A 27,616-nucleotide genomic window follows, 5' to 3' on the forward strand; every position below is an offset into this window, starting at 1 on the left:
ACCTGGACAAGTTAGGTGAGTGGGCAGATGCATGGCAGATGCAGTTTAATGTGGATAAATGTCTGGTTATCCACTTTGGTGGCAAGAACAGGAAGGCAGATTACTACCTCAATGGTATCAAATTAGGTAAAGGGGCTGTTCAGAGAGATCTGGGTGTTCTTGTCCACCAGTCAATGAAGGCAAGCATGCAGGTACAGCAGGTCGTGAAGAAGGCTAATAGCATGCTGGCCTTCATAACAAGAGGGATTGAGTATAGAAGCAAAGAGGTGCTTCTGCAGCTGTACAGGGCCCTGGTGAGACCACACCTGGAGTACTGTGTACAGTTCTGGTCTCCAAATTTGAGGAAAGACATTCTGGCTATTGAGGGAGTGCAGCGTAGGTTCACGAGGTCAATTCCTGGAATGGCAGGATTGCCTTACACGGAAAGACTGAAGCGACTGGGCTTGTATACCCTTGAGTTTAGAAGACTGAGAGGGGATCTGATTGAAACGTATAGGCTTATGAAAGGACTGGACACTCTGGCAGGAGGGAACATATTTCCGTTGATGGGGGAGTGCCGAACCAGAGGACACAACTTAAAAATACTGGGTAGACCATTTAGGACAGAGATGAGGAGAAACTACTTCACACAGAGAGTGGTGGCTGTGTGGAATGCTCTGCCCCAGAGGGCAGTGGAGGCCCAGTCTCTGGATTCTTTTAAGAAAGAATTGGATAGAGCTCTTAAAGATAGTGGAGTCAAGGGGTATGGAGATAAGGCTGGAACAGGATACTAATTAGGAATGATCAGCCATGATCATATTGTATGGCGGTGCAGGCTCGAAGGGCAGAATGGCCTACTCCTGCATCTATTGTCTATTGTCTAAAAAGGTTTTGCCTCCTTTCTCATCGCACTGACTCTTGAACTCTGACAAAGTTTTGATCTTCCACTCTGCACTGGAAATTACTTCCTGGACTAATTACTGTCTCCATTATGTGATTTATTGTATAAAAAGAACAAATGAGTGAAAAAGAGGAAAAAAAGAACTGTGGTTGCTGGAAATCTGATATAGAAACAGAAGTTCCTGGGGAAACTCTGTGGGTCTGGCAGCATCTATGGAGAGAAAGCAAAATTATTATTTTGGACACAGTACCTCTTCTTCAGACTTGATTTATCGAAAGCTCCATTAACTCATGAATCTGTGCCCTATTTGAGGACATTAACCCGCCAGGAATATAATGGAAGTGATAAGGGAATTGTTAAATGGGAATCTCTATCGGAATCTTTATTTAAACAATCAGAGATGAAAAGTAAAATACAATTGGGGCTAATGAATAAAAAGGAAAGGGCATTTTCAGGTGATTCAGTGGTTAGCACTGCTGCCTCACAGCACCAGGAACCCAGGTTCAATTCCACCCTCAGGTGACTGTCAGTGTGGAGTTTGCACCATCTCCCTGTGTCTGTGTGTGTGTTTCCTCTGGGTGCCCAGGTTTCCTCCCACAGTCCAAAGATGTGCAGGTTAGGTGGATTGCTATGCCACATTGATGCAAAGTGTCCAAGGTTGATTAGCCATGATAAATGCAGCGTTCTAGGAATGGTGGAATACTCTTTGAGGGATTGGTGCAGACTCAATGGGCTGCATAGCCTCGATCTGCACCGTCAGCATTCAATGATTTTAGCCAGCTCAGTGCAGTAGACAGATCACCAGGGCTGATTTAGAAGGGCCATATCTTCAATGAAGGTGTTTGCTAAACCCATCACTTGGCAGAATTAGATTGGTCTTGAGCAATTTCTGTTATATTGTGTAGAAGATGGCTAATTCTGTATTTTAACATTTATGTAATAATGTTTATAAGCAAGTGAATGAAGGTGTAAGGTAAGTCACCATAGGCTTAAAAGACCACAGGTCTATTCTCTCATTAAAGGGAGATGATTGGGGGATTCAGGATGGTGGCGACTCAGTAGGTCTGCCCTGCTGAGCTCTGCATCAGAGCGCAGACAAAGTGATGCTATCACCCTCCCTTTATTACCCAATGTGGTAGAAAGAGTTATGTTCCACCGCTAAAATTGTTTAGAGTCAGTTTAAAATAATTAGGAAAATGACTAAAGGGGAGGGATCGTGAGGATCACAACAAGCAGGGGACCCCTGCAACGACGGACACGCCCGTGGCCACAGAGTTGGCCTCCGCAGTCGCCCCAGGGGACTTACCTATGGAGCAGAGCCTGATCTTGGAGTTCGTGAAACTCCGAGAGAAGATTGATTTGTCGATGGAGGAGATCCGGGCCAGGCTTGACCCAATCTCAGTCATGCTGCATAGGCATGACCAGGAGATCCAGTGCCTCAGGCAGTGTGTCGGGGAGGTGGAGTAACAGGCTGTGGCCTCCAAAGCCGCAGCGAAATTATTGACGGATCAGGTCCAGGCCTTGGAATGGCAGGTACGGGCCTTGAAGGAGCAGGTTGACGACCTCAAAAATCAAGGTTGTTGGAAGAACATCCGTCTGGTGGGGCTTCCTGAACGGGAGGAGGAAGGCCAGCTTGTCAGCTTCTTGGAGCAATAGCTTCCACAGTTTTTGAAGATGGAAGTTGAGGTAGGCTGGGTGCGGGTTGAGTGGGCCCACCGGGTCGCAGAGCATAGGCCTGGATCAGACCAGTACCCCCACTCAGTCCTCGTGTGCTCCAGTATTATAGAGATAAACAAATGACGCTGGAAGCCTCTAGAGTACTAGAGAAGGATCCACAGGCTCTGATATACAAAGGATCACGAATCATCCTTTTCCAAGACTTTTCTCCAGTCGTGATTTGTAAGAGGTCTTTGATGAGGTAAAAAGGCGTTTGAGGGACTTGAATATCCAGTATTCCATTAGATATCCGGCAATATTACGTTTCAGCCACGGAGAGTCCATGATCAATTTTGACTCACTGAAAAAGGGAAAGGACTTCCTGGATGCTTTAAAATTGACTGGCTGGCTTGAATAGTATGGACAATAATGTTTATTTTGTTTTTCTCTGTAATTTGCCTGGTTTACCTGGTTGTCAGGGGGCTTATTTTAAATATATGTCAAGGTCATAATGGTTTCATTTTTCTTTTTCTCTCTCCCCTCCTATCATCCTTTGTTCCTCTTTTTCCTTTTGTTCATCTTTTCTGGTATGGGATGGTGGGGGATGCGGTTGGGGGAAGTGGGGAGAGGTTATATATTTCTGTTCTACCAGGAGTGCCTAGGGTTATAGTACAGAGAGTTGAGTGCCCACTTTTAACTTTCTTGTAATAAGATGTGTGTATTGTTTCTCACTTTGTGTTGTCTGGGGCAGGGGCATGGCTTCAGCTAGAAGGAGCCATGCAGAGGTTAATGGGTAGTATGAGCGCCCCCTATGGGCAAGGGGGAAAGTCTCCTTTCATTTATGTTTTATGTTGGTGTGTTGTAGAAGTAGCTGTTAGAAGTTTTGATTTGGTAGTTTTGGAAGTTGTATTTTTAAATTTATATGAACTGTTTACAGTTTTCACTCAGCGCGCTATGAGTGGGCTTTTTCCTCCTGGGGGGAGGGGTCACAGACTGTTTTGGATGATCATGGCTAGCCATTCATTTAAATGGTGCACCTGGAATGTTAAGGAGAGTCATTTACTAATTCACAGTAAGAAGATACTGTCTAGCCTTAGAAAACAGAGGGTCGATGTAGCCTTGCTGCAAGAAACACATGTATCCGATAAGGAGCATTTGAAGTTGCAGCAGGTAGGACTTGGACAGGTGCTTTTCTCATTCTTTAATTCAAAAAGTAGAGTTGTTATTCTCATCTGGAAGAATCTTCCATTTCAAATATTAGACCAAAGTAAGGATGAATAGAGGCGATTTATAATTCTTAAAGCTTTAATACATGGAGAGGAATATGGGTTTTTGAATGTATGGGATATTGCCCCCCCCCCATTTTTCATTGATGTGCTTTCCAGGTTGATGGCCCTTGGGACGCGTTATACATTTATAGGGGGAGACTTTAATCATCTTATTGACCTTGAAGTGGACAGGATGCCTAGGGGTCATGCGGGTATGTCCCCAGAATCCAAGCAGTTGGTGGACCTGAACAGGGAGCTGGGGTTGGTGGACGTGTGGACCCCGAAGATAGGGATTTCACCTTCTCCTCTAATCCACATAAGTTCTAGACCAGAACTGACATTTTTTTTTGTTCGATTGACCTTCTTGAATTCGGTGCTATCTTGGAGAGTAGGGAATATAGCCGTTTCCGATCATACGGCAGTGTATATGGAGGTCAAGGCCCTGGACCTTCCGGGTGTAACTTCAGAGCAGGCATCCTTTTTGAATGCCCCCCCCGACAATCCAGGAATTACAGGAGGTGATGAGGCTGCTTCAGTGGCAAAGCACCCACCCAGATGGATTTCAAAGTGAATTTTATAAGGAGTTTATGGACATGCTGGCCGGGTCACTCTTGGATATGTACAACTGCTCATACAGTCAGAACTGCCTCCCATCCTCTTTGAGAGAAGCAAATATCTCTTATTCTTAAGAAAGGAAAAGCCCCAGAGGATTGCATTTTGTACAGGCCCATATCGTTACTGAACAAGGATTTTAAAATCCTGTCGAAAATGCTGGCGTTAAGGTTGGAGAAGGTTTTGCCATTCATTGTAAAGGAGGACATGACAGGCTTTATCAAGGGTCATAGATCTCCCAATAACATTAGGAGAGTATTAAACATGGTCCAGGTATGCCAGCAAGGGTCAATTCTGGGCTTGGTAGTCTCCCTGGATGCAGAGAAAGCATTTGACTGAGTGGAGTGGTCGTATCTCTTTTATATACTGGAGTGGTTTGGTCTTGGAGGGGTTCTTGCCAAGTGGTTGGCAGCGTTATATAGTGACCCGAAAGCCTTGGTTCTCACCAATGGTATAAGGTCAGATAATTTTTATTAAAATTATCACGCCGCTCACGCCGCTATTACGCACGTTGGTGATTGAGCCGCTGGCGGAGGCCATTCGGATGGATCCCACTATAACTGCCCAGGAGGTAGGGTCAGGCAGGCAGAAGATCACCCTCTATGCGGATGATGGTCTTCTCTTTTTCACTGATCTGATGACATCTGTTTAATACAAGTAATTAATGTATTTGGTTTGTTCTGTCAGAGGCCATGCCTGTAGGGGGCCTTATCAGAATATCCGACTGTGGGGATGGAACCTGTTTCCCTTTCAGGTAGGTACAGGGAGGTTTCCTGTATTTTTATTACCCCAGCCGTTGATCAATTATATAAAGCTAACTTTGTACAGTTGCTAGAGAAAAAAAGGCAGGATATTCCGATATCTTGGTTGGGCAAAATAGCTCTGGTCAAAATGAATGTTCTATTATATCCCAGGTGAATGCTCCCTTTGATGCTGCCTAGACAAGCACTGCACAGGCTTTTCAGTTGGCTTGCATCTTTTATCTGACATCATAGGCAGCCTCTTATTAAGCTGGATAAATTGCAGCTTCCACAGGGGATGGAAAGTTTGAAGTTCCCGGACTTTAAGAAATACCCGTTGAGTTCTTGCCAATGTATGTAGCTGACTGGGCCTACCAGGACCCACGATCAATCTGGTTGGACACTGAGGCCTCCCAGGCAAAATGCCCCCTCATCAATTTGTTGTTTATGGACAAGATGAGGACTGTTATGGACCATTACAGAAACCCGACTGTCCTTAACACAGCTAAAACATGGAGAATGATGCAGCACGGTGAGGGCAACTTACGAAAAACATCCCCGTTCACTCCCATAGTGGGAATGTTAGGATTCCGCCAGGGGTCTATGGGCTATGGCTTTAAGTTCTGGGAGTCTAAAGGAGTCTCCTGTTTGGGAGATGTATTTGATGAGGAGGTGATGATGTTTTTTAAGCAGCTGAGTCAGAAATATGAGCTATTTAGGCAAGACTTCTTCCATCACTTTCAGATTAGGGACTTTATACACAAAATAAAAGACTACATTGATGGCTAGTCCCTAGAAGTTGGATATGGAGAAGAGAGTGCTCCAATCTACGGGCGCTCTCTCGATCAATACCCTTTATCACTTGTTAGGAAGTAATGTTTCAAAGGACATTGAGCGACTAAGCAGAATCTGGACTTGGGAATTGGGGGTGGAAATCTCGTCAGAGGTGTGGGAGGATATTTGGGAGTATGTAACTAAGATTTTGATCTGTAACTGGACGTAGGCCAAGCAACTGAAGGTACTCCACTGGGCTCATCTGTCACTGGAGAAGCTAGCAAAATTTAAGACAGGAGTGACTCCAATGTGCCTCAAATGTAAAACAGATGTTGGCATTCTTAATCATTGCTTGTGGTCATGCCAAAAGCTTTGTGGGCATTGGGATGCCAGTGAGAGTGTTTTGGGAACTGAGGTTAAGGTTGGATCCAGTGTCCCTCCTCTTGGGTCTTCCAAATCTTCCCCTTTGGCCATGCATGGGAAGAAATTGTTTAATATTCTTTCACTATGTGCGAGGAAGAACATTCTAATGAGCTGGGTATCAGAGAATCCCCTGGAACTTTCGGGCTGGTGTAGATTAGTTATAGAGCACATCCCCGGACTTCCTTACGAGTATGATGCACCAGAAAATGAAATTGTTTTATAGAACATTGCGGCCCTTTCTGGATTATATAAATGCAGACTTGTTAGCTATATTGGTCAGGATCTTTGTGCAGTCGTGAGGGCTATGTCTATGGGTCCTTGGCTGGAGGGGGGGGGAAGGAGAATCCTGAACAGATATGGGTTTGCTTACTATTGCTTTGAGTGGTGGGGAGCTTTGGTGGGATTGCACTAAGTATAGTTATTTAACTGAATATAACTTAACTTACCTTGATATGACTTGGTTTAATTGTTTTTTTTCCTTAGTTATTAATTGAATTGTAGTTTTTGTAGAGTTGTTTTCTCTCTGCCCAGTGGAATAGGGTAGTAGTTTATTTTCTGTTATTGTCATTATATTATAAAGTTGTTATAAAGTTGTTATAAAGTTGTTATAAAGTTGTTATAAAGTTGTTATAAAGTTGTTATAAAGTTGTTATAAAGTTGTTATAAAGTTGTTATAAAGTTGTTATAAAGTTGTTATAAAGTTGTTATAAAGTTGTTATAAAGTTGTTATAAAGTTGTTATAAAGTTGTTATAAAGTTGTTATAAAGTTGTTATAAAGTTGTTATAAAGTTGTTATAAAGTTGTTATAAAGTTGTTATAAAGTTGTTATAAAGTTGTTATAAAGTTGTTATAAAGTTGTTATAAAGTTGTTATAAAGTTGTTATAAAGTTGTTATAAAGTTGTTATAAAGTTGTTATAAAGTTGTTATAAAGTTGTTATAAAGTTGTTATAAAGTTGTTATAAAGTTGTTATAAAGTTGTTATAAAGTTGTTATAAAGTTGTTATAAAGTTGTTATAAAGTTGTTATAAAGTTGTTATAAAGTTGTTATAAAGTTGTTATAAAGTTGTTATAAAGTTGTTATAAAGTTGTTATAAAGTTGTTATAAAGTTGTTATAAAGTTGTTATAAAGTTGTTATAAAGTTGTTATAAAGTTGTTATAAAGTTGTTATAAAGTTGTTATAAAGTTGTTATAAAGTTGTTATAAAGTTGTTATAAAGTTGTTATAAAGTTGTTATAAAGTTGTTATAAAGTTGTTATAAAGTTGTTATAAAGTTGTTATAAAGTTGTTATAAAGTTGTTACAAAATTACTATAAAATAGTGTAAAAAAATTAACATCTTTGTTCTTAACAAAAATATTTACAAAAAAAGGGGAGATGACTGGTTTAACCCGAGGGTCACTACACCACAAGCAAGGGGAGGCGTTGAGAAGGATAGTCACTTGTGTATCAAGGATAAGGAAGTAGATCTTTAAGAAGGCAGTACGCCTTTAAGAAATCCCACTTTTATTTTGACAGGGAAGGTGATAGTGCAGTTCAATAACCACAAATACAAAGGCAAAAGGTTAATCGGACAATAAACAAGTTCACCATTTCTGCTCGTGGGCAGACATGACAGGAGCTCACTGAAACTGGGGCGAGCAGGGAGGTTATCAACTAGACAGGAGAAAATGCAGCAATCTCTGACAATGTGGTAAGTGAAGCAGATACAACATTAACTTGGCAGGGGTGTAAAACCATCCATCAATGGAGCGGGTTTGAGCTGGAATGACTTGGAGGCTTAAAAATAAAACACGAGTTTTACTTTCAACTTTCTTTTCAAGAACTTATTCAAGTGGAAAATGCCAGTTTTTTTAGCAGAATGAATTGGAATTTCAGCTTGCTGTTCCTGGGTTTTGAACCTAACTTGGGTGGCTGTGACAGGGAGGGGCTCCCTCTGCTATAAGGGGACGATTGGAAATCTGTTTGGGATTGCTCAGAGCTACTTTCAGTTGAGCACCAGCCCACACAACTCAGCGTTAAAGTGACAATGCCACTTACTGGCACTGTCAGGATAAAGCTTTTTAAGAAGGTTCATGTAGTATCTTGTGGACGACAATGGGGAACGCACAGGGGAGTGAAATTAATTTTGCACAGACATAGTGGGCTGAACATTTGAATAGCTTGATGTTATGATGGAGTCACAAAGCACAGAAAGATCCCTTTGGTTCAACCAGCCCATGTCGACCATAATCTCAAACTAAACTAATACCATTTGCCTACATTTGGCCCACATCCCTCCAAACTTTCCTTATTCATGTACTTATCGAAATGTCTTTTGAACATTGTAACTGTAATCAGTCTCCATCACTTTCTCTGGAAGTTCATTCCACACACAAGCCACAGTTTAAAAAAATTGTTCATGTCTTTTTAAATCTTTCTCCTCTCACCTTAATAATTTGCCCTCTAGTCTTGAAATCCCCCAATCCAGGGAAAACACACCTGCCATTCACCTTACCTATGCTCCTCATTCTTTTATAAACCTCAGTAAGGTCACCCGTCAACTTTCTGTGCTCCAGTGAAAAGCATTCCAGCCGATCTAACCGCTCGTTCTAACTCAAAACCCTCCATTCCTGGAAATAACCTGGGAAATATCTTCTCAACCCTCTCCAGTTTAATAATATCCTTCCTTTAACAGGGCAACCAGAACTGGACACAGTACTCCAGAAGAGGCCTCAATGTGTTATATGATTCAAGGCAGTAGTTGGTAATCCTCTGTGGCTTGGGTGAGGAATGGCACTGAAGCAGAAGGAGCTTTATAAAAGTTAGTTGTTGCCACAGAATACCAGATTGAAAAAATATTTAAATTCCCTGCTATGAGCCATCTTCAAGCTAACATGCAACAACAACCTACACTTCTGTAGTATCTCTAGCATAATAAAACATCCCAAGTTACTTCACAGGCAGATCATCAGACAGAATGTGACACTATCACAAGGAAGGAGGCAGCAGGGTTGGTGAAGAAAATGTTGATTAAGGGGAAGGTCGAAAGGAATATCTTAAAGGACGAGTAACAGATTTAATGATGGAATTCCAGATCTTAGGGCCTAAGCAGCTGAAGACTTGATGCCAATGGTGGCATGCAAAAAGTCAGGGATGTTCACAAGAAGCCAGAGTTGGAAGAGCATGGAGTTCTTGGAGGCTACCTCGATCGGCGGGAATGAGAAAAAATACATGAAAATAAAAGCTTTCCGAACTGCTGCTGCCCAGTCAATTCCAAATTGTATATTTCAGTTAAGTTCATTGTTTTTTTCAGGTTAGTCCTATGGGTCTCACCCATGCTTCCTGCACTTTTTGGCTTTCCATTGAACGAGAGGTTTGGGGAATTGCAATCTCCCGGTTTTCCAACTGCATATGGAGATAATATCTACCAGACCTGGAACATCTCTGTCCCCAGTGGATTTGTGATAAAACTGTATTTCTCACACTTCAGCCTTGAACCATCCTATCGCTGTGAATATGACCACATTAAGGTATCACTACTTCCATCGAATAACTGAGTTTAGGAGAGTATTGGGTATAGATTGAACAACAGACCTGATATCCTGGAACAACATCCATGTAAGAATTAATCTGGCCTTTATAGCAACATCTGGAATTCATTTTCACAGGATTCTCTCTGCAGTTGTTGCCAAAGTATTTATATTGTTAAAAATGTTTGTGATTTTACTAGAAACGTGGTGGAACTTTTAAAATAGATTCATATCACTGTGCATGATAATGAAAAACGAGTTGATTGTTGTTGAATTTAGCATGTACAAAAACATTTTCACATGGTTGTAAAATTTAATAAATAGAAACTACAAAGAATCAGACTTAGAGTCACACAGCACAGAAACTGACCCTTCAGACCAACCAGCCTATGCCGTCCATAATCCCAAATAAACTAATCCCAAATTAAACTAACCCCACATGCCTGTGGTTGGCCCATATCCTTCCAAACCTTTATTATTAATATACTTATCCAAATATCTTTTAAACTTTGTAACTGTACCCACATCCACAACTTCCTCTGGAAGTTCATTCCACACATGAACCACTCTGTAAAATAGTTGCCTCTCATGTCCTTTTTAAATCTTTATCTTCTCACCTTAAACATACCACACCCCCCAGTCTTGATACTCCCCACCCTGGGGAAAAGACACTTATCATTCACCTTATCTATATCCGTCACTTGGATGATACAAAATTCTGCTTGTATGAAAGTTAGCCTCAAGCAGCAGTGTAAAAACTATAGAATCAGGTAATCACAGATAGACTGGATTGACCAGTGCAGAATTTCAGGTAATCTGAATTTTGCCAGAAGGGATCATGGCAAAAAAGGATCACAATCTCCCTGGCCAATCAAAAGGAGCAGTAGGGCCCAAGCATGCGCAGGTGAGGCAACTTGCAAAGTCGTGGGATTGACAAAACTTTTGAGAAAGTTAACTGCGTTCCGAATCGGAGAGAAGACAAGTGGAAACCCCATTGCATGAATGAGAAAGTGGACATCATGGAAGAGTGTGAGGTTCCACCATCAAGTTTGTCCACCATCAGGTAAACCAAGAATGCATCTTGGAACGGTTCAACGATGACACACATGGTCTCTGATAAGAAAAGAGTGAGAATGGCTGCTTCGCCAGATATTGGAGAAGCTAAACTGATGCAATTCAAGGCAGCCATTAGAGAACTTTCCCATCTCAACCCAATCCTGCAGGAAAGGAAATCTCCATGGCAACCATACAGTTTACCTGCAGCAACAGATGGCTGAACCACTTCAAGACAAGGCACAACATTGTCTTTTGGTTGGTGAAAAGTGAGAGCACCGTTGCTATGACAGCAATGACTCTCAAAATGGGCTTATGCTTATCTTTAATGAATTTGGACAAAAAGACATTTTAATGTGGATGAAATTGGGTTGTATTTACTGTCTTTTGTCAGGCCACTGTTTGATGTTTAAGGGAGCACATGTGATGGCAAAGACTGCATGATAGCTTTGTGCCCACACGGATGGCACTGAAAAGCTGTGAGGCTTCGTAAAAGTGAAGACACTGCCCACACAGTACAAGACAAATTAAACACCTGGATGCTTTCCAGAAATTGAGACATGTGTGAGGAACAATGAATCAACAAAAGAAAAGGGAGATTTCCGTCAATGTAGTCAACTGCTCATGAACTCTGACATCACAGCTCTGAAAGATCATCAAATGACAGTCCTGCCTCCAAACATCACAGCCAGGCTCTAGCCCCATGTATCGGGATGATTAGGAATGTGAAATGTCCATGACAATCTATTGAGTGCGTTGATTGGAAGCAGGACGGCAATCTCACTGCTTTGCCAGCCATGTTCATGCTAGACAAGACCTGCAGGGTGGCAAAAGAGGCCACAAGCACAAGGAGGCTCCAACCAGCTTACAGCTGCACAAGACAAAACAACGGACAGGATGATGCCAACCAACCCAATGCCAAGACACTTTCCCCTCACCCCCAGGAAACGTGTGGAGTCCAATCTTGACTGCAATAGGTTATTCCAAGAAATGCATGATGGGTACAGTGGATTCTTCAGCAGATGGTTCTGAAGATTCAGATGAATGACTGCCTGCTTGCTCACCTATCTCCCAGGCCAATGCTCTGAAGAACATTAGATATTCCAGGATTCCATTATGCAGGATCAAAACACCAGTACCATGTTTGACTCCTATGATGATGTGACAAACTGCATGGCACTCGTCAGAAATCAACACATTGTACAGAAACTACTATGGAATTTTCCAATTTTAAATGCCAGCCTTTCTCAAGATTGGACATAATGTTCATCAGCATGAATAAATGAAAATAAAGATTAAAAAATTAATGGTTCTTTTTAATTCAACGTTTTAAGTATTAGAAACATTTGTAAGCCTGTTGAATTGCCTAAAGTTACATTCATGTGGAAAATGGGCATGTCTTGGCTGGTTAAGCTGTGCTTAACCTGATTCGAAGACAGATCCTCTGGGATTTGACTCAGAGTTTACTGTAATTACCAGCAGCTGATGCAAACAGAGATGCAATGAGCTCACTGGTCATGTTGATGATTATTTCATGTGAAACTCAAAGTGCTTAACATTACTCTAGAGTGATGGAAGGCTGGAGAACGAGCAGTCGGGAACTGCTAATTCCACAAAGTGAGTTCAGAGTGAAAGCTGACATCCCATTATGCTGCTTGGGATAGAATAGTGAACTGAGAGATTAAAGTATCTTTCAATTTCAGTGTAAAAATACATTATGATCCATGTGCTACTGTTCATTAAAAAGAAAAAAAAAGCTGGAAAAAATGGTTTAAAATTGTCAAAAATTAATAAAACATGTTTGCACACTTGCATAAGATTCCCTATTCAGTGTGTAAAATGCTAATCATTAAAGTTCTAGAGGTATACTGTACGTACATGCTGTTATTAATACAATAGATTTTAATTCTTAGAGCAATACAGAAAAGTAGACTTAAAATAGCAGATACAAACAAAAAAGGAGCTAATTTAAAAGAAACCCCAAAATATTTTATAATTATGTTCAGATCCTAACAGATGGAAGACAGTTGGCCAAGCTGTGTGGAGAGACCAGCACAGATACAGAAGAGGTTCCCGGTGACAAACGATTCTATTCCACAGGGAACAACATGACAGTGATATTCAGAACTGATTACTCAAACGAGAAGAATTACACCGGATTTGCTGCACATTATGCAGCCATAGGTAAGAAGCTATTTTAGATGTAATCTGTATGCGAGAGAGCTGTGAAGGGCTAGGATGGAACAAAATGGCAAGCGATTCCTACCTTAACCTTGCCTGGCCCTGCAGGTTACCTTATATCCAAATGCATTCACTGTAAGATCTTTGACTTCCTAACAGGACAACGCATGAACCTTCCAACTGCATGGAGACTATCGATTTCTTTGTCCTCAGTGTTACCACCAGTGACCAGTGACCATCGTTCAGCTATTGCTCAGTCTTCTGGAACTCGTCCTCAAAATCCCTCCACATCTGTTTTCCAGAGCTTCTGTAAAATCCTGTTTTTTCTTCCCCCACAAAGCTTTAGACGTCTAACATTGTCATTATTTTCATTTTCTCTCCTCTTTGTTGTTTCAGCTTCCGATAACATGCTTTAAGATGTTGCTACAAATCCCATCCATTTATTACCCTTTTGCTCAGTCCATAATAGATCAAATTGTAGGTGGCTGGGTCAGCATTTGTTGCCAAGAGGATAGTCAAGAGTCAACCACATTGCTGGTGCCCCATGTTAGTCAGATCAGATAAAGAGGACAGTTTCTTATTGAAAGGGCATTAGTGAACCAAATTTGGTTTTTACAACAATCAATTTTATAGTCATCATTTGACTGTCAATTCCTAGTGTTAAGCAATAATACCCCATCATCTTCCTCACTTATTGAACTTTGAGTGAACAGTATCCTCCACGATGTTTGTACTGAGATATAAAGATGTGAATGTGCTCAGTACAGGAGAGCACAGGGTAGTCAAATGAGCATTAAAACAGCACAGGAGCAGTGAAGGGGCTTAAATTGGCAGTAGGAGCGATATAGTTGAATGTAGTCAACATACAAGTGGAAACCTCCCAATGAGGCCATAAAGTGAGAGCATAAAGTTAGGGCGGCACGGTGGCTCAGTGGTTAGCACTGCTGCCTCACAGCAGCAGGGACCAGTGTTTGATTTCAGCCTCGGGTAACTGTGTGGAGTTTGCACATTCTCCCCGTGCCTGTTTGGGTTTCCTCCCACAGTGCAAGGTTAGGGTGGGTTTGCTGTGCTAAATTACCCCACAGATTCAAGGATTTGTAGGTTAGATGCATCAGTCAGGGGTAAAATAGACTAATAGCAGAATGGGTCTGGGTGGGTCCCTCTTTGGAGGATCGGTGTGGATGAGTTGGGCCAAAGGGCCTGTTTCCACACCATAGGCATTCTATATTTTACAAAAAAGTGTTTAAGATTGTCATTCTGTGTGTTCAATTCCCTACTTGGTTCACCTTCTCCCTAGTTTTGTAAACTCCCCTCATATTGCAAGATCTCTGTGATCCTCCATTCTGAGTTTCTTTGGCATTCCCAATTTCTATCATCCCACAATAGGTGGCTGTAACTGTGGCTTTCTAGTCTGGAAGTTCTGGAATATTCTCCATACACCTTTTTACTTTAGTATCGCCCACTCCTATTTTGGGATCCACCATCTTTTTGGTCAAGCATTTAGTCATCTTTCAATTCCTCATGGTTTAATATGCTGTCAGTTTGATGATAATTTTGTCAAGAGAGCTTTGATGTTTTACTAAGTTAAAAGAGTTTTATAAAAAAAAAGGCTTGTTGGTGACCACATGAAGATCTATATTGAATTGCAAGTTGTTGAAGTATTTCTTTACACAGACCATGATAGTTGTGAAGGCAAATTGATAATAGGACAGTGGACTCATTTACAACTTTAAGATACTGTAAATGGGAAGGTGATAGGATTCATAAAAGCAAAAGAAAGAGGAAACCATTGAGCTCTCGAAAGTGTTCCACCTTTGATTTAGGTTAGGACTGATTTTCTGTCTTATCTTGCCTTGTTAGACGTTGACGAGTGTGATCAGACAGCTTTTGAAGAACCATCCTGTGACCATTACTGCCATAACTATCTGGGAGGGTACTACTGCTCCTGTAAGCCAGGTTACTTCCTAGACTCAGATAAGATCTGCAGAGGTAAGAAAATCAAAATGAATTGTGGGGCTCAGAGTTGAACCTCGACATTCTAATTGTATCAGCCTCCACCACTTCCTTTGGCAGCTCATTCCACACATGCACCACCCTCAATGAAAATGTTGCATCTTAGGTCCCTTTTAACTCTTTCCCTTCTCACCTTAAACCTATGCTGTCTAGTTCTGGGCTCCCCACCCCAGAGAAACAACCTTCCCTACTTATCCTGTCCATACTCTCATGATTTTATAAACCTCTAAAGGTCACTTCCTCAGCCTCTTGACATTCTCGTGAATATAGCCCCAAGCCTATTCAGCCTCTGCCTATAGCTCAAACTTTCCAACATCCTAGTAAGTCTTATCTGAACAACATCCTTCCAATAGCAGGGAGACCAGAACTTCACACAGTATTTCAATAATAGCCTAACCAATGTCCTGTATTGAATGTACTGACTAATAAAGGTAAGCATACAAAACTCCTCCTTCACGAGCCTGTCTACTTTCAAGGTACTATGAGCCTGCACTCCGAGGTCTCTTTGTACAGGACCTTACCATTAACTGAATAATTCCTGTCCTGATTTGCCTTTCCAAGAAAGGCAGGTTGCTGTTGTATCATGTGAAATGAGACTAACTTATTACTGGCAGTGCAAGTAAATTAACAGTCATAACAAACATAAGCTCAATTGCTACAATATAACTACACCATAAACATTTCCTTCACTTCCAAAGCAGAGATATCATCAGAAATAATCAGGCAAGTGAAAAATCTAAATTTCTTAAAAACGCAAAATGGATTGAAAAGATTAAAAAGATCAAAATTGAATTAAACAAAAGAAATGAACCAAGAGGATAAAATGTCACCAAAATAGGAAATAGTAAAACATTTAGGAGCCAATATTTTATAAATACATGGAGCATTTAGTTTTAGCATTGCAATTACAATAATCAACATATCTGGTGTTGGAAGATCATATTGGCAATTTTTCAGTATTAAAATAAATGAGTTGAAAATGTACCAGTCCTAGGGAGACAATCACTTCCCTGATCCACTAGTATGAATAGAGTTTATAGCCAGGTCATGTGTCAGGTACTGGTTTAGACTGACCGTTCCTTTTTCCATTAAACTCCACCTTTTGTTTCTTTTCCAGTCATTCGCAAAGTGTAACCACGGAATTGCAATCCAAACGCCAGCCTTGGTACATCAGGAAATGGCAATGAAATGCTTGAGAGATGCCTGACAATTATTCATATTCTACTGAGCTGCATTAAACTAACCAAATATCTTCGGTTGCTTTCACTGACATTTTATTGAGAAAATAAGGCACCAAGTAAAAGTTAAAGTAGGATCGATCACTTTTCTAGTTTTCAAATGTAAGGTTAACTTTCAGGGAATGTTTGCTTGATATTGGTAGGTTAATGATTAAGTCCTGTTTTGCTAATGAGTAGCATATCTCATTGGTGATGCCTGCTATCATTAGGCACAGCTGAAAACGGAGGAGAGGTTATAGAACAGTGTCTCCTATTTACCTTTGTAATTATTGTGTATGATTTAATGAGGGCTTTTGGTTGCAAGGATCCACTTCAGTTAACTCTGAGCAGCAATACAACATTGCAGTAGTAAAACTGAAGGAACATTTTTGGGAACGGTGCCTGTGAAATTTAGCACTCCTCTACCACTGACCCTCAGTAGCAGCGGTGCGTACCATCTACAATATGCACTGAAGAAATTCACCAAAATCTTTAGACAGCATCTTCCAAACCCACAACCATTTCCATTTTGAAGGTCAAAGACACCAGATACATGATAACATCAGCACTTGCAAGTTGCCCATCTTGACTTGGAGACACATTGCTGTTCCTTCAAGGTCACTGGGTCAAAATTCTGCTGTTCCTTCCCTTAATGCCATTGTGGGCTTGCCAAAAACAAAGAGTAGTGGTTGAAGAAAGCAGCTCACCTCCACCACCTCTCTCCCCCCACCCCCCAGAGTCGTGAAGAGTGGGGATGTGTAGGGGAAGAAAGAGGAGACAGAATCTGATTGAGGCATACAAAGTGGAGGGACATTGATTGGATCAATAGGCAGACATTTATCCCCTTAGAGGGGTCAGTAACCAGGAAGCACAGATTTAAAGGCAAGGAGCAGACAGTTGAGAGTCAATAAAAAAAAACATTTTTCACTCACCAAGCACATAGGGTGTCTGGAATTCATTGCCAAAGAAGCCAGCATATTCTATTATAATAAAGGATATGGTCTTATTCTAGTAGAGACAGGAAGCTTCAAAGACATTGAAGAAATTTTAGATTGGCACTTGAAACACCATAATATACAAGATCAGGAATTGCTGGCAAGCATACAGAATTCCACCAGCAATTTCTATTTTTATTTCAAACTCCTAGCATCTGCAGTTCTTCGTCTTATGACAACATACAAGGCTATGGGCCAAATACTGGAAAATAGAATTACAATAAATAGATGCTTGATGACTGGCAGAATGAGGGGCTGAAGAACCTATTTCTGTGTGTAATATTTCTGACAACTCCCATTCTATGGCACTCAGAATGTCAATCGTGAATAAAGGCAAAATATTATGAAAATACTCAGCAAGTCAGGCAACATTTGTAAAGATGGAAACCAATTAGGTCTATAACTTTTCATCAGTAGACAAAGATTAGGAATGTAATAGATATTAAGCAAAGAGAAAGGCTTGAAAAGGGGGAGCAGAGGAACAAAAGGATGACCTCCAATAGGATGGAAAGCAAGGATGATGAATTAACAAATGATGCAAGCCAAGAGGAGATGGCAATGTGACAAGAAACAAATTTTGTGTTTAAAGGAGTGTAAATGGGTATAGCAGAATTATGGCCACCAGTTGTTCAAAACAGTGGATAAGAACATAAGAACTAGGAGTAGGCCGTCCAGCCCTTCGAGCCTGCTCCACCAATTTTGTGGACTGAGCTCCACTTACCCTTAATTGCTTTATTTTTCAAAGTATCTATCTTAGCTTTAAAAGCGATTACTGAAGCAGCATCAACTACTTCCCCGGGCAACGAATTCCATACATTAACAACCCGCTGTACGAAGAAGTTCCTTCTCAGTTCTGTTCTAAACTTGCTTCCTCTAATCTTGAGGCCATGCCCTCTTGTCAAAGTCTTTCTTACCAGTGAAAACATCATATTTCTATTTTATCGATTCCCTTCATAATTTTATGTTTCGCTTAGAACCATCCCCACCCCATTCTTCTGAATTCCAATGAATATCATTCCAACCTACTCAGCCTCTCCTCATAAGTCAACCCCAACTCCAGAAATCAACCTAGTGAACGAATGTTCCTCTGCAAAGTTTCACAGTCCTCTGCACACTTTGTTCTCCACTCAGCATCAACAAATTTTGACACCGTACATGTGGTCCACAACTCCAAATCTTTATAATTTGTAAATAATTGCAGTCCAACACCTATCCCTGAGGCACACTAGTCACTGATTGCCAGCCAGAATAGCATTTATCCTCACTCTCTGCTTCCCGTTAGTCAAGCAACCCTCTATCCATGCTAATACTCTACCCTTAATATCATGCATCCTCATCTTATGTAGCAGCCTCATGTGTGGCACCTCATCAAAGGCCTTTTGAAAATCTAGGTACATCTCATCCACTGGATTGCCGTTTTATTCCTTGCTTGAAATGTCTTCATAGAATTCCAAAAGATTCACGAAACATGACCCTGCCCTTCATGAACTCATGCTGCATTTGTATAATGGGACTTCTTTTGAGATGCCCTATTTGTTATTTGATAACAGACTCCAGCATCTTCCCCACTACAGAGGTTAAGCTTAGTCATCTATAACTCCCCATCTTTTGCCTACTTCCCTTTTTAAACAGTGGTGTCACACTTCCTATTTTCCAATCTGCTGGGACTGCCCCAGAGTCCAGCAAATTACAGCCAGTCCACCTGCTATTTTCATACCCTGGGATGCATTCCATCAGGACCAGGAGACTTATCTATCCTTATCTGCATTAGCTGACCCAGCACTAACTATTTCCAGGTCCTCACCTAGCTTTGTCGCTTACTGGCATGTTATTAGTATCCTCCACTGTTGAAGTCCGATGCAAAATACCTGGTCAATGCCTCAACCATAATATCCCATAACTAACCACCCACCTCATCCTCTAAAGGACCAACATTTACTTTAGCCACTTACTTGTTTTATGTATTAATATAAACTTTTGCTAGGTCTTTATATTCTGTGCTAATTTTTTTCTCATACTCGTACATTTCTTTATAGCTCTTTTTGTTGACCTTTAAAGTTTTCGCAATCTTGTTTTTGGCCACTTTGATAGCCTACCTACCTTATTTCTTTAGTCACCCATTGCAGATTACCCTTCCTTCTCACTGGAATATACTTTTGCTGAACCCTTTGAAAAACATCTTTGAAGGTTCTCCACTACTCAACTATTGCACCAAGTCTGTATCCAGTCTACTTTAGCCAGGTCCTCCCTCATTCTATTATAGTCCCCCTTATTCAAACACAGGACCCTGGTATTGGATTTTATCTTCACACTATCCAGCTCTATTTTAAATTCTAACATACTATTATCACACCTTCCAAGAGGATCCCTATGAGGTCATTAATTATTCCTATCTCATTACATGGGACCAGATCTAGGATAGCTTGTTCCCTCATTGGTTCCATTACATGTAGTTCACGAAAACTATTATGGATACTTTCAATGAACCCCTCAAGGCTCACCCGACTGAGCTGGTTCCACCAACCTATGTGCAGATTAAAATCTCCCATAATAGCTGTACCATTTTTGCAGGCATTAGTTGTTCCCTATACTGCCTGTCTGAATGTGATATTATTTGATGGCCTATAGACTAAACCTATCAGTGACACTTTCTTCCTGGAATTCCTAATTTCCTTCCAATTAGACTCTACCTGATGCTCCATAGAACCTATATCATCTCTCAGCACCACTCTGATGTCGTCCTTGAATATCAGAGCTATACCACCTCTCGCATTCCTGTCTTATTCAGAGTAGTCTGGTACCCTTGAATATTTAATTTCCAGTCATGACCATTCCACAACAATGTCTCCATGATGGCTACCAAATCATATATTTGTTCACAATTTGTGCCATTAACTCATCAACCTTGTTATGAAAACGACAGGCAAAGTGCCGTTATGCTATCTTACCGTTTTGATTCACACTCTAATATCTCCTGAGTTATCCTTCAGTTTTGCTTCTTTCATAGTCTATCTTGAATTTACTCTCCTACATACATACTAACCTGCTGCTTACCTTTTCATGTATCACCATACTTCCTGTTGTTTTCCCTTTTCAACTCTTGTTTGAAGTCTTGGTGATTACCTTATTTATCCTTCTTGCTAGAACACTGGTTCCAGAACAGTTCAGGTGGAGATCATCCCATCCGTACAGATCGCCCCCCCCCCCCCAGTTCCAAGCTGATGACAATGTCCCATGAAATGGAACCCCTCTTTCCCACACCATTCCCTTAGTCACATGCTTCTTTTCTTTTTTTTGGGTTCCTAGGCTAACTTGCATTGGGCTCAGGCAGTAATCTGGAGATTATGACCCTTGAGGGCCTGTTCCTTACTTTCATTCCTAGCGCTTGATAATCCCCAAACAGGTCCTCCATCCTACCTTTGCCTATGTTGTTAGTCCCATTGTGGTACTGTAGTATTTGCAAGGCATATCCAGACTTACAGCTGCATTCAAGCTCCTCTTTGGAAATCAAGCACAAAGAAAGCGCCAGCATAACACTCCCACCCTCCCAGTGTGACTGCACATTCCTCAAACATATTGCATCTCAGCAAGTCTCACTGAGTTGAATCAGGAAGGAAAAAGATCTTTGGAGAGTCAAGTGATCAATTGAATGTGGAGGCTCGTGACGAAAGTGAAGGAGGTTCTCAAGACAGGTTAATTGATGAAAGCAGAAATGTAGACAATAGAATGGTGCAGTCGAGTGTCCTGTTGTCACAATGGTGGAAAATTCTCAGCTGAAGAAAAAGACATAATGAAAGCACTGGTATGGAAGATGATATTATTGAAACAATTAGAATGGAAAGAAAAAAAAGTGTTAGACTCCGGACAGGAAGTAGGATAGGAGAAAAGTACAGAGTAGCTGAATACTCAGAATTTGTTGTGGATATTGGTTGTTTCTTCCAGAAATTGAGACAAGTGTTGAAGTTAAACCATGAAATGAAGATGGTGGAGTTTGGAAGTAAAGGTAATGAAATTTTACCCACCGAGTGCAGAGCTCACTTACAAGGTTAAAAATAATGGATGCACACAGGATTTTCCCTTAACGTTGGGAGAAGTGGGATTGAAAGGAAAGGTGCCACAACTGTAGCACTGGATTGTAAATAGCAATAGATCAGTTGAATATTGAATTTGCTTGGACAGATGTTAATGATGCAGTGGACTATATGATGCCTCGAGGATGGAAACAAAGGAATGATGGCAGTAATATAGGAAGTGGGACAGGCTGTCACTGCCATCAACCTCCATGGAGGGAATCGCTGGTTGAAGAAAAAAGATGTATTGCAGCACTAGCAGGAGGCTGGCAGAACCAATGCAATGGAGGTAGAGAAACTAGAATATAAAAGGAATTCAGAGGAAATGTAATTGAGATAACTGCAAGAGTTGTTGGGCTTACATGGAGATAGTCATAAGGAAGAAACAGTTATGTACCATGTAAAAAGATGAATCTGGACACTGGAAGCAGTTCTTATTTTCTATCTTGGGGGATGACAACATTAAACTGGTGTTAACAGAGTTATTGTATCAGAGGAAGAACAGACAAAGGAATGAAATGGGGTATCTTGAATAGGGTTTCAACAAATAATATTCCACATGGACAAAAAAAAGTACATATGCCCAAGACCAATTTCTTTTTCAAGACTGCCATTTTTCATTTGCAGAAACCAAGTGGAATTAAAGAAAACATTATTCAACATAATTCTGGCCAGATTTGACCTCCGAGGAAGAAGCACCCAACATTACCCTCCAGAACAATGCAAGTGTAGGAAGACTGGACCTCCATGCTGAAAACTATGCTAAATGCAAAAATACAGAAACCAGGAAACTTCTCGAAGGGTGCTGGATGAGTTGCAGAAAGGTTGAACGAGATAGGTGTTATGATCTCAGCTGTTATTGCTGGACAAGTCAAATACCAGGCTGAAATTTGGCTTGACAGATCATGTCGTTATTTAATAAATGTCTTTCACCTAAACAAACAATGTTGCAGATTTGGTTTCAACAATAAATTGTTTATTATGTAAAGATAAAATAGAATTAAACTATCTACACAACAATTTGAAAGGGTTCAAAACAGTAAAAAATACGATCCTTCGTGCCATCATGCTTTGTATTCAAATACCTGAAAGGGCTCCCTTCTCATGTGTCCCAAAGGTTTAAACTGCTCTTTGAATTTCCAGTCTCGAGTGTTTAGGAGCCTCTACATCAATTAGTCACAACTGAAATTTTTATCAACTATCCAATCAATTTTTCTGCACTGGAACTGTCAAATTAAAATCCTTACAGCAAGGTAGCCAGTTTCCTTACAGTTCTCAACTACCTTATTTTTTCATGAGAAACTATTTACTTCAAGGATAAGAAGCAAGCCATTGTAACACACCCACCCATTAAGTTCATGCCTGCCATTCTAGTAAGCAGTAAAGTTGGCTGTCGGGTAGTACCCATGTGCTTGTGTGCATCCGTGAGAGTACGCTTCTCCAGTCAGACTCCTGCTTACAATTTCCCACTAGTTTTGTATTGCAATCTTCCTCATTGCAGTCAAAACACAATAATCAGTATACATTCCAGTAATTATTTTCATTGTCCTTCACCCTGTTACCATGTGGCTATATTTGATTAACTGAAGCCACAGATTACCAAAGTTCACATCTTATTATAATTTCCTCCTCCACTTGCTTATTGCAGACAGCCTAGCAGTTAGAACTGAATACTGGTGCTCAGCTTAAAACCACATCTGTCCCAGTATCTTTCCGAAAACGTCCTGTACACAATTCTCAAATAACAGCCAATGTTGCCACCTCAATCCCAAGCAATAACTTGTTCTGACAGCTTACTAACTTTACTACACTCCCCACTTTGTTTTTGCTCAGCTCGATTCTATTTTTAAGCTATTCGCCCAAAGTCCTTGGTACTGTACTTTGAAATATTACATCTTAGTACCACAGAAGAGGATGGCAAGTACGCTATTAACCAATTTAAACTTGTTAAATACAATGTTCCTGTTAATATCTACACCCTTTTCTTGAAATGAAACATTTCCTCCCAAAGGGAATCCAATTTTGTATAATATTAAATTGTTTATTGCACTGTAGAGTTGTGGGAGAAATGATAGAATATTGTTTACTCTGATCTCCTCAGACTGTCAAGGCTAGTGACATAGAAGCAGCCTTACACTAAGAACAGACAAACTATCTACTGAAGTTATGTGCGTGCTGCAACTGGTATGAAGTTCACTGTAACTGAGTGAACTTCAAACCTGTTAAGGCTTCCTGTTCGTAAGTGTGCATGAGCTAAATAACTGCCTGAGTTCCTAAAGTCTTCTATTACTTTGCCAACATGATCCATAATCTATATTACTATTAACTCAGATGTCAGCAGATACAGTTGGGTTAAATTTAAAAGTACATTTAAAGCTCAAATATCCAACACTAGTATCAAATTGCAGCAATCTTCAATGTATTTTTGTCCCAAAGGGTGATCCTATTCAAAGCTAGTCAAAGATTAGAAAATGAGATTGAACAACAAGAAACACAACTCTACATAATACTGGTTTCATCAGTTGAATCATCTTTGTTTGATTGACCTATTTTTATTAACTATGTGTAACAAAAATTCAAGAGGAAGCTTTATATTTAAGTTCACCAGTAACCATTCACTTGCTTACTGTTAAATCTCACTGAATGGCAATGAACTTGAATGGGCAAATTTTGTTTATATTCTTACTATGAAATAGTTTAGAGACAATCTGCAAAAAGCATAAGAATTTAATTTCATGCTCTCAAATGAAGTACTGCATTTAATTCTAATCAAGCACTTTTTCTGTACTTCAAACAATTCTTGGAAGCATATTCTAACATGTTTACCAGTTTACATAAGGGCAAGTGCCACTCCCAGGCAAATTTAGTGACGGTAATAGCAAATAGTGAATGCTGTTATTGATCAATACATGGGATTTCACTTTTTAAACTTTATTCTTACACAAAACAGTTCCAAAGTTGGAGTTGAGACAATTTCAAAACATTATGAACTATGAGCTTGCTAGTGGTTAGAATACAAGTGGACATTGTTCACTTTCTTCCAACTAAAACTCATAAGGCATTTTCTTTAAGGAGCTGCCAAATGTCAATTAATTTTACACTGAAATAAATTAACTAAAAGCACAATTCTCTGTTTGGATCAGAATATACAGGATAAAATCCCATCTGTCCAGGAGGTGCATGCCCAGATTGGGCTGAAAACCTTTATGTAACACTTTTGGCCTCAACTGGAAGTGTCCAATTCAGGACAACAGACTTCATAGCATTCATGAAGACATCAGAGAAATTAGTTTTCGGGCAAGCAGACATTTTGGAGATGTTCAAAATCAACATGAACAATAAGTAAACAAACAGCTCCACTGACAGGTAATCAACGCGATTAGTGTCTTTTGTCACAGGCTACCTGAGGGAAGAAAACCTCTAACTGTATTAGTAACTGGCATCTGGAAGAAACTGTTCAGGACAGTAGGGTCACAATGAAGATTGCAGAATGAGACTTAACGAGTTCTTACAGACAGCCAAAACGGATAAGAGATTGAATAACCCTTCTACAAGAAAAGCATAGGTTTGATAGCAGATTGCTGGTCAAACTCTCAAATATACAGAAGGAATACTGTACCATTTAATTTCAATATTGCCAAGAATTAAAATGTGAGCATAGAATTGGTGGGGTACACCAATTAGTTTAAAGAATTCTGCTTCAGACCATAACCTTTTTTTTAAATATAAAAGTAATAACGTGCCCACGTTTTCAGCCATAAATAGTATGCAGTGACTATTTTGAGAACAAGTGGATATTGGCTGAATTATCCCCTTAGTTGGTGAGCTGACATTTTCAATGAATAACGATAGGCATTTGAACAAGCTATGGTGATAGCTAAATCTAGAACATCTCTCTCTTGTTAAAACAGGATACAAGTAGTATTTTGAATAGGAACTCTGACACTTGCTGTCATACTCAAGAGACAATATGTTTCGTTCATGCAATGGCATGAACTGAATTTGCCATGGCAGTTCACCAACCTAAAACATTAGAAAGTACAAAATAGTGAAATAATTTTTGATTTACTTTATAAACAATGCTCAAGGAAGAGTCAATTCCAGACATATCCATACTAAGAAATCACATCACAATATCAATGATAGAAAAGATGAAGTGAAGGTGTGAGCAAATTTAAACACATCATAAATAAAAGTCAGGACTATAAGGTAAGTAAGTGGTAAGTAAGTATGTGACACAGCAGAGTGTGATATCAAGTCGCTTTCCACGTGTGTGCAGATTAATTTAGTTTTCTCTTACAACAAACCCACTAAATGTTCGGGAAGAATATTTGAAGGGCGCGCCAATGACAAAATAAAAGGCTTTCACCGCACAACTTTTTAATTAACTCTTTATTGAGATTAGTGCAGCAATAAGTAGTTAACAGCTCCCCAATTATGAAGAAAATAATGCTTAAAAACATTAAATACTTATTGTATTTCCTCAACTAAAAAGTGAACATGAATATTCTATTTCCAATTCAATGGAAAGCTCATCTCCAGACAGTTCTAAAGGCGCCTCTCTGGTTAACTAATTCTTTGGTTAGAAAGAGCAGCCCTTGGCTCCACTTAACCTCTTTCATTGGACGACATTAACTTTGCGCAGATCTGCAAATTGTGAATGGGTGTTCTGAAACTCAACGTAGTCAATGAATTTTCCAATACTGGTTTCACCTTCTCCAGGCAAAGGAATGTTTAAAGATATATATGGTGCAAACACATGCAATGCACAATTTAGAAATTACTCATTCAGAATGAAATTCCAAAAACAGAGATCAACACTCTCCTCTACATACATTATGGAAGTGACTTTAGTTGACAACAATCTAGTACTTGAAAGAACACTGAAGCTTATAAGTGACAAAAAGCCTTCAAAACATACAACAGCTTCATGCATGCATTTGCTACCAAAAATTAGAAAAGGCATTTTGTCACAAAACCTAAAGCTAGACAAACGATAAGTCAACATGGAGGCAACAGTCACAATAAAATGTGTAGCTTGACTGTCAAAAAAGACAATGTGCAAATAATTACTAGAATTGTAGGTTTGTAAACTGTAAAACCGCAAAACTGATTTATAAAGTTTAAACATGCACCACACATGCAAATATCCATACTGGAGAGGTGATAGAATATTTATCTTGAATACCTAATAGGTAGCATAAGCCCGAAGAACCTTACCTCAAATAACCAGAGCCAGGTTTGGCCCACAAGTTGTGTCTTCAGACATAATTGCGCATGAAGCCTCCTGTGACATTATCCATTCTAAATAGCTGTTTGATTAAACGGCATTTCTGATGTGCTCAACCACTAAAATATAAATAAGCCACTGTAAAATTTGGTAAGTGAAATCATTCTGCCCGATTATCATGTTTTCACAAGACTTTCATATTTTTGTGGGAATTATGTCCAAATGTACAGGTTTGATTTGAGGAGGAGTTATTTGAAGCACCACTAGAAACTAATACACACTTAGCAAGTTTTCTACGTTGTTAGCCATAGACTGAAGAGACCACTTCTTTCTTAGATTTTCAAATCTCACTGGGGCCAGGGTAGGGAGAGCCCATAACTGGACAATCACAAAGCTGCAAAGACAGCAGTCGATGAAAAGTCATGTAAGTCCACTATCCTCTTCGTCCTAGAGGAAACATTATAGCAGATAGCAAATTATCAATCTCAAAAAAGGTAGTAAATAAACAGAACCATGACAAACATTTATTTTTACATTCCTTTGCAGTACAGTGAAAGGATCAAAGCATCTTTGGTAGATTTACAGAAGGAAGAATTTCCCTGGCAATTTCCAATATAAAGTTTTTGCTGGCAGAGTTGTATTCAGTGCTTTTCTGCTGCATATTGTAGATGCCCATTTCAAATGGTGCAGTTGTGGGAACACTGTTTACCTGCAGTTAAAATCATTTTAGAAAATGCAATTATTCATGAAGGACATCAAGCATTTAAATCTAAATTTTAAATAAACAAACAGTGTAAGGCTTTTAGGGTGGAATATTTTGTTATAAAACCTGCCAAAGGTTGCTTAAAATGTTTATACGTATACTAGGAATTACACTGCCACGTGTATAACAGGTAAAATAAACGGTGATGGTGGTGCCCTTTCGACAACTGATACATGTAATGTAGTGAAGAACAACAACAATTTCTGTGTAGGAGACAGTATGCTTCTTACA

The 27,616-nt window shown here is 39.9% G+C and overlaps 1 protein-coding gene across 1 annotated transcript; it reads left to right on the plus strand.

Moving 5' to 3' along the window:
• The first annotated feature begins 7,833 nt into the window (after positions 1–7,833).
• Positions 7,834–19,706, plus strand: LOC140487153 (mannan-binding lectin serine protease 1-like). The gene is made up of 5 exons (XM_072586727.1): positions 7,834–8,044; positions 9,647–9,863; positions 12,923–13,100; positions 14,958–15,086; positions 16,228–19,706. The coding sequence occupies exons 1-5, from the start codon at positions 8,022–8,024 to the stop codon at positions 16,242–16,244; spliced, it is 564 nt and encodes a 187-aa protein (XP_072442828.1). The 5' UTR covers positions 7,834–8,021; the 3' UTR covers positions 16,245–19,706.
• Positions 19,707–27,616: the final 7,910 nt, after the last annotated feature.

This window comes from Chiloscyllium punctatum, chromosome 16 (genome assembly GCF_047496795.1).
Source record: "Chiloscyllium punctatum isolate Juve2018m chromosome 16, sChiPun1.3, whole genome shotgun sequence".
Classification (NCBI taxonomy): domain Eukaryota; kingdom Metazoa; phylum Chordata; class Chondrichthyes; order Orectolobiformes; family Hemiscylliidae; genus Chiloscyllium; species Chiloscyllium punctatum.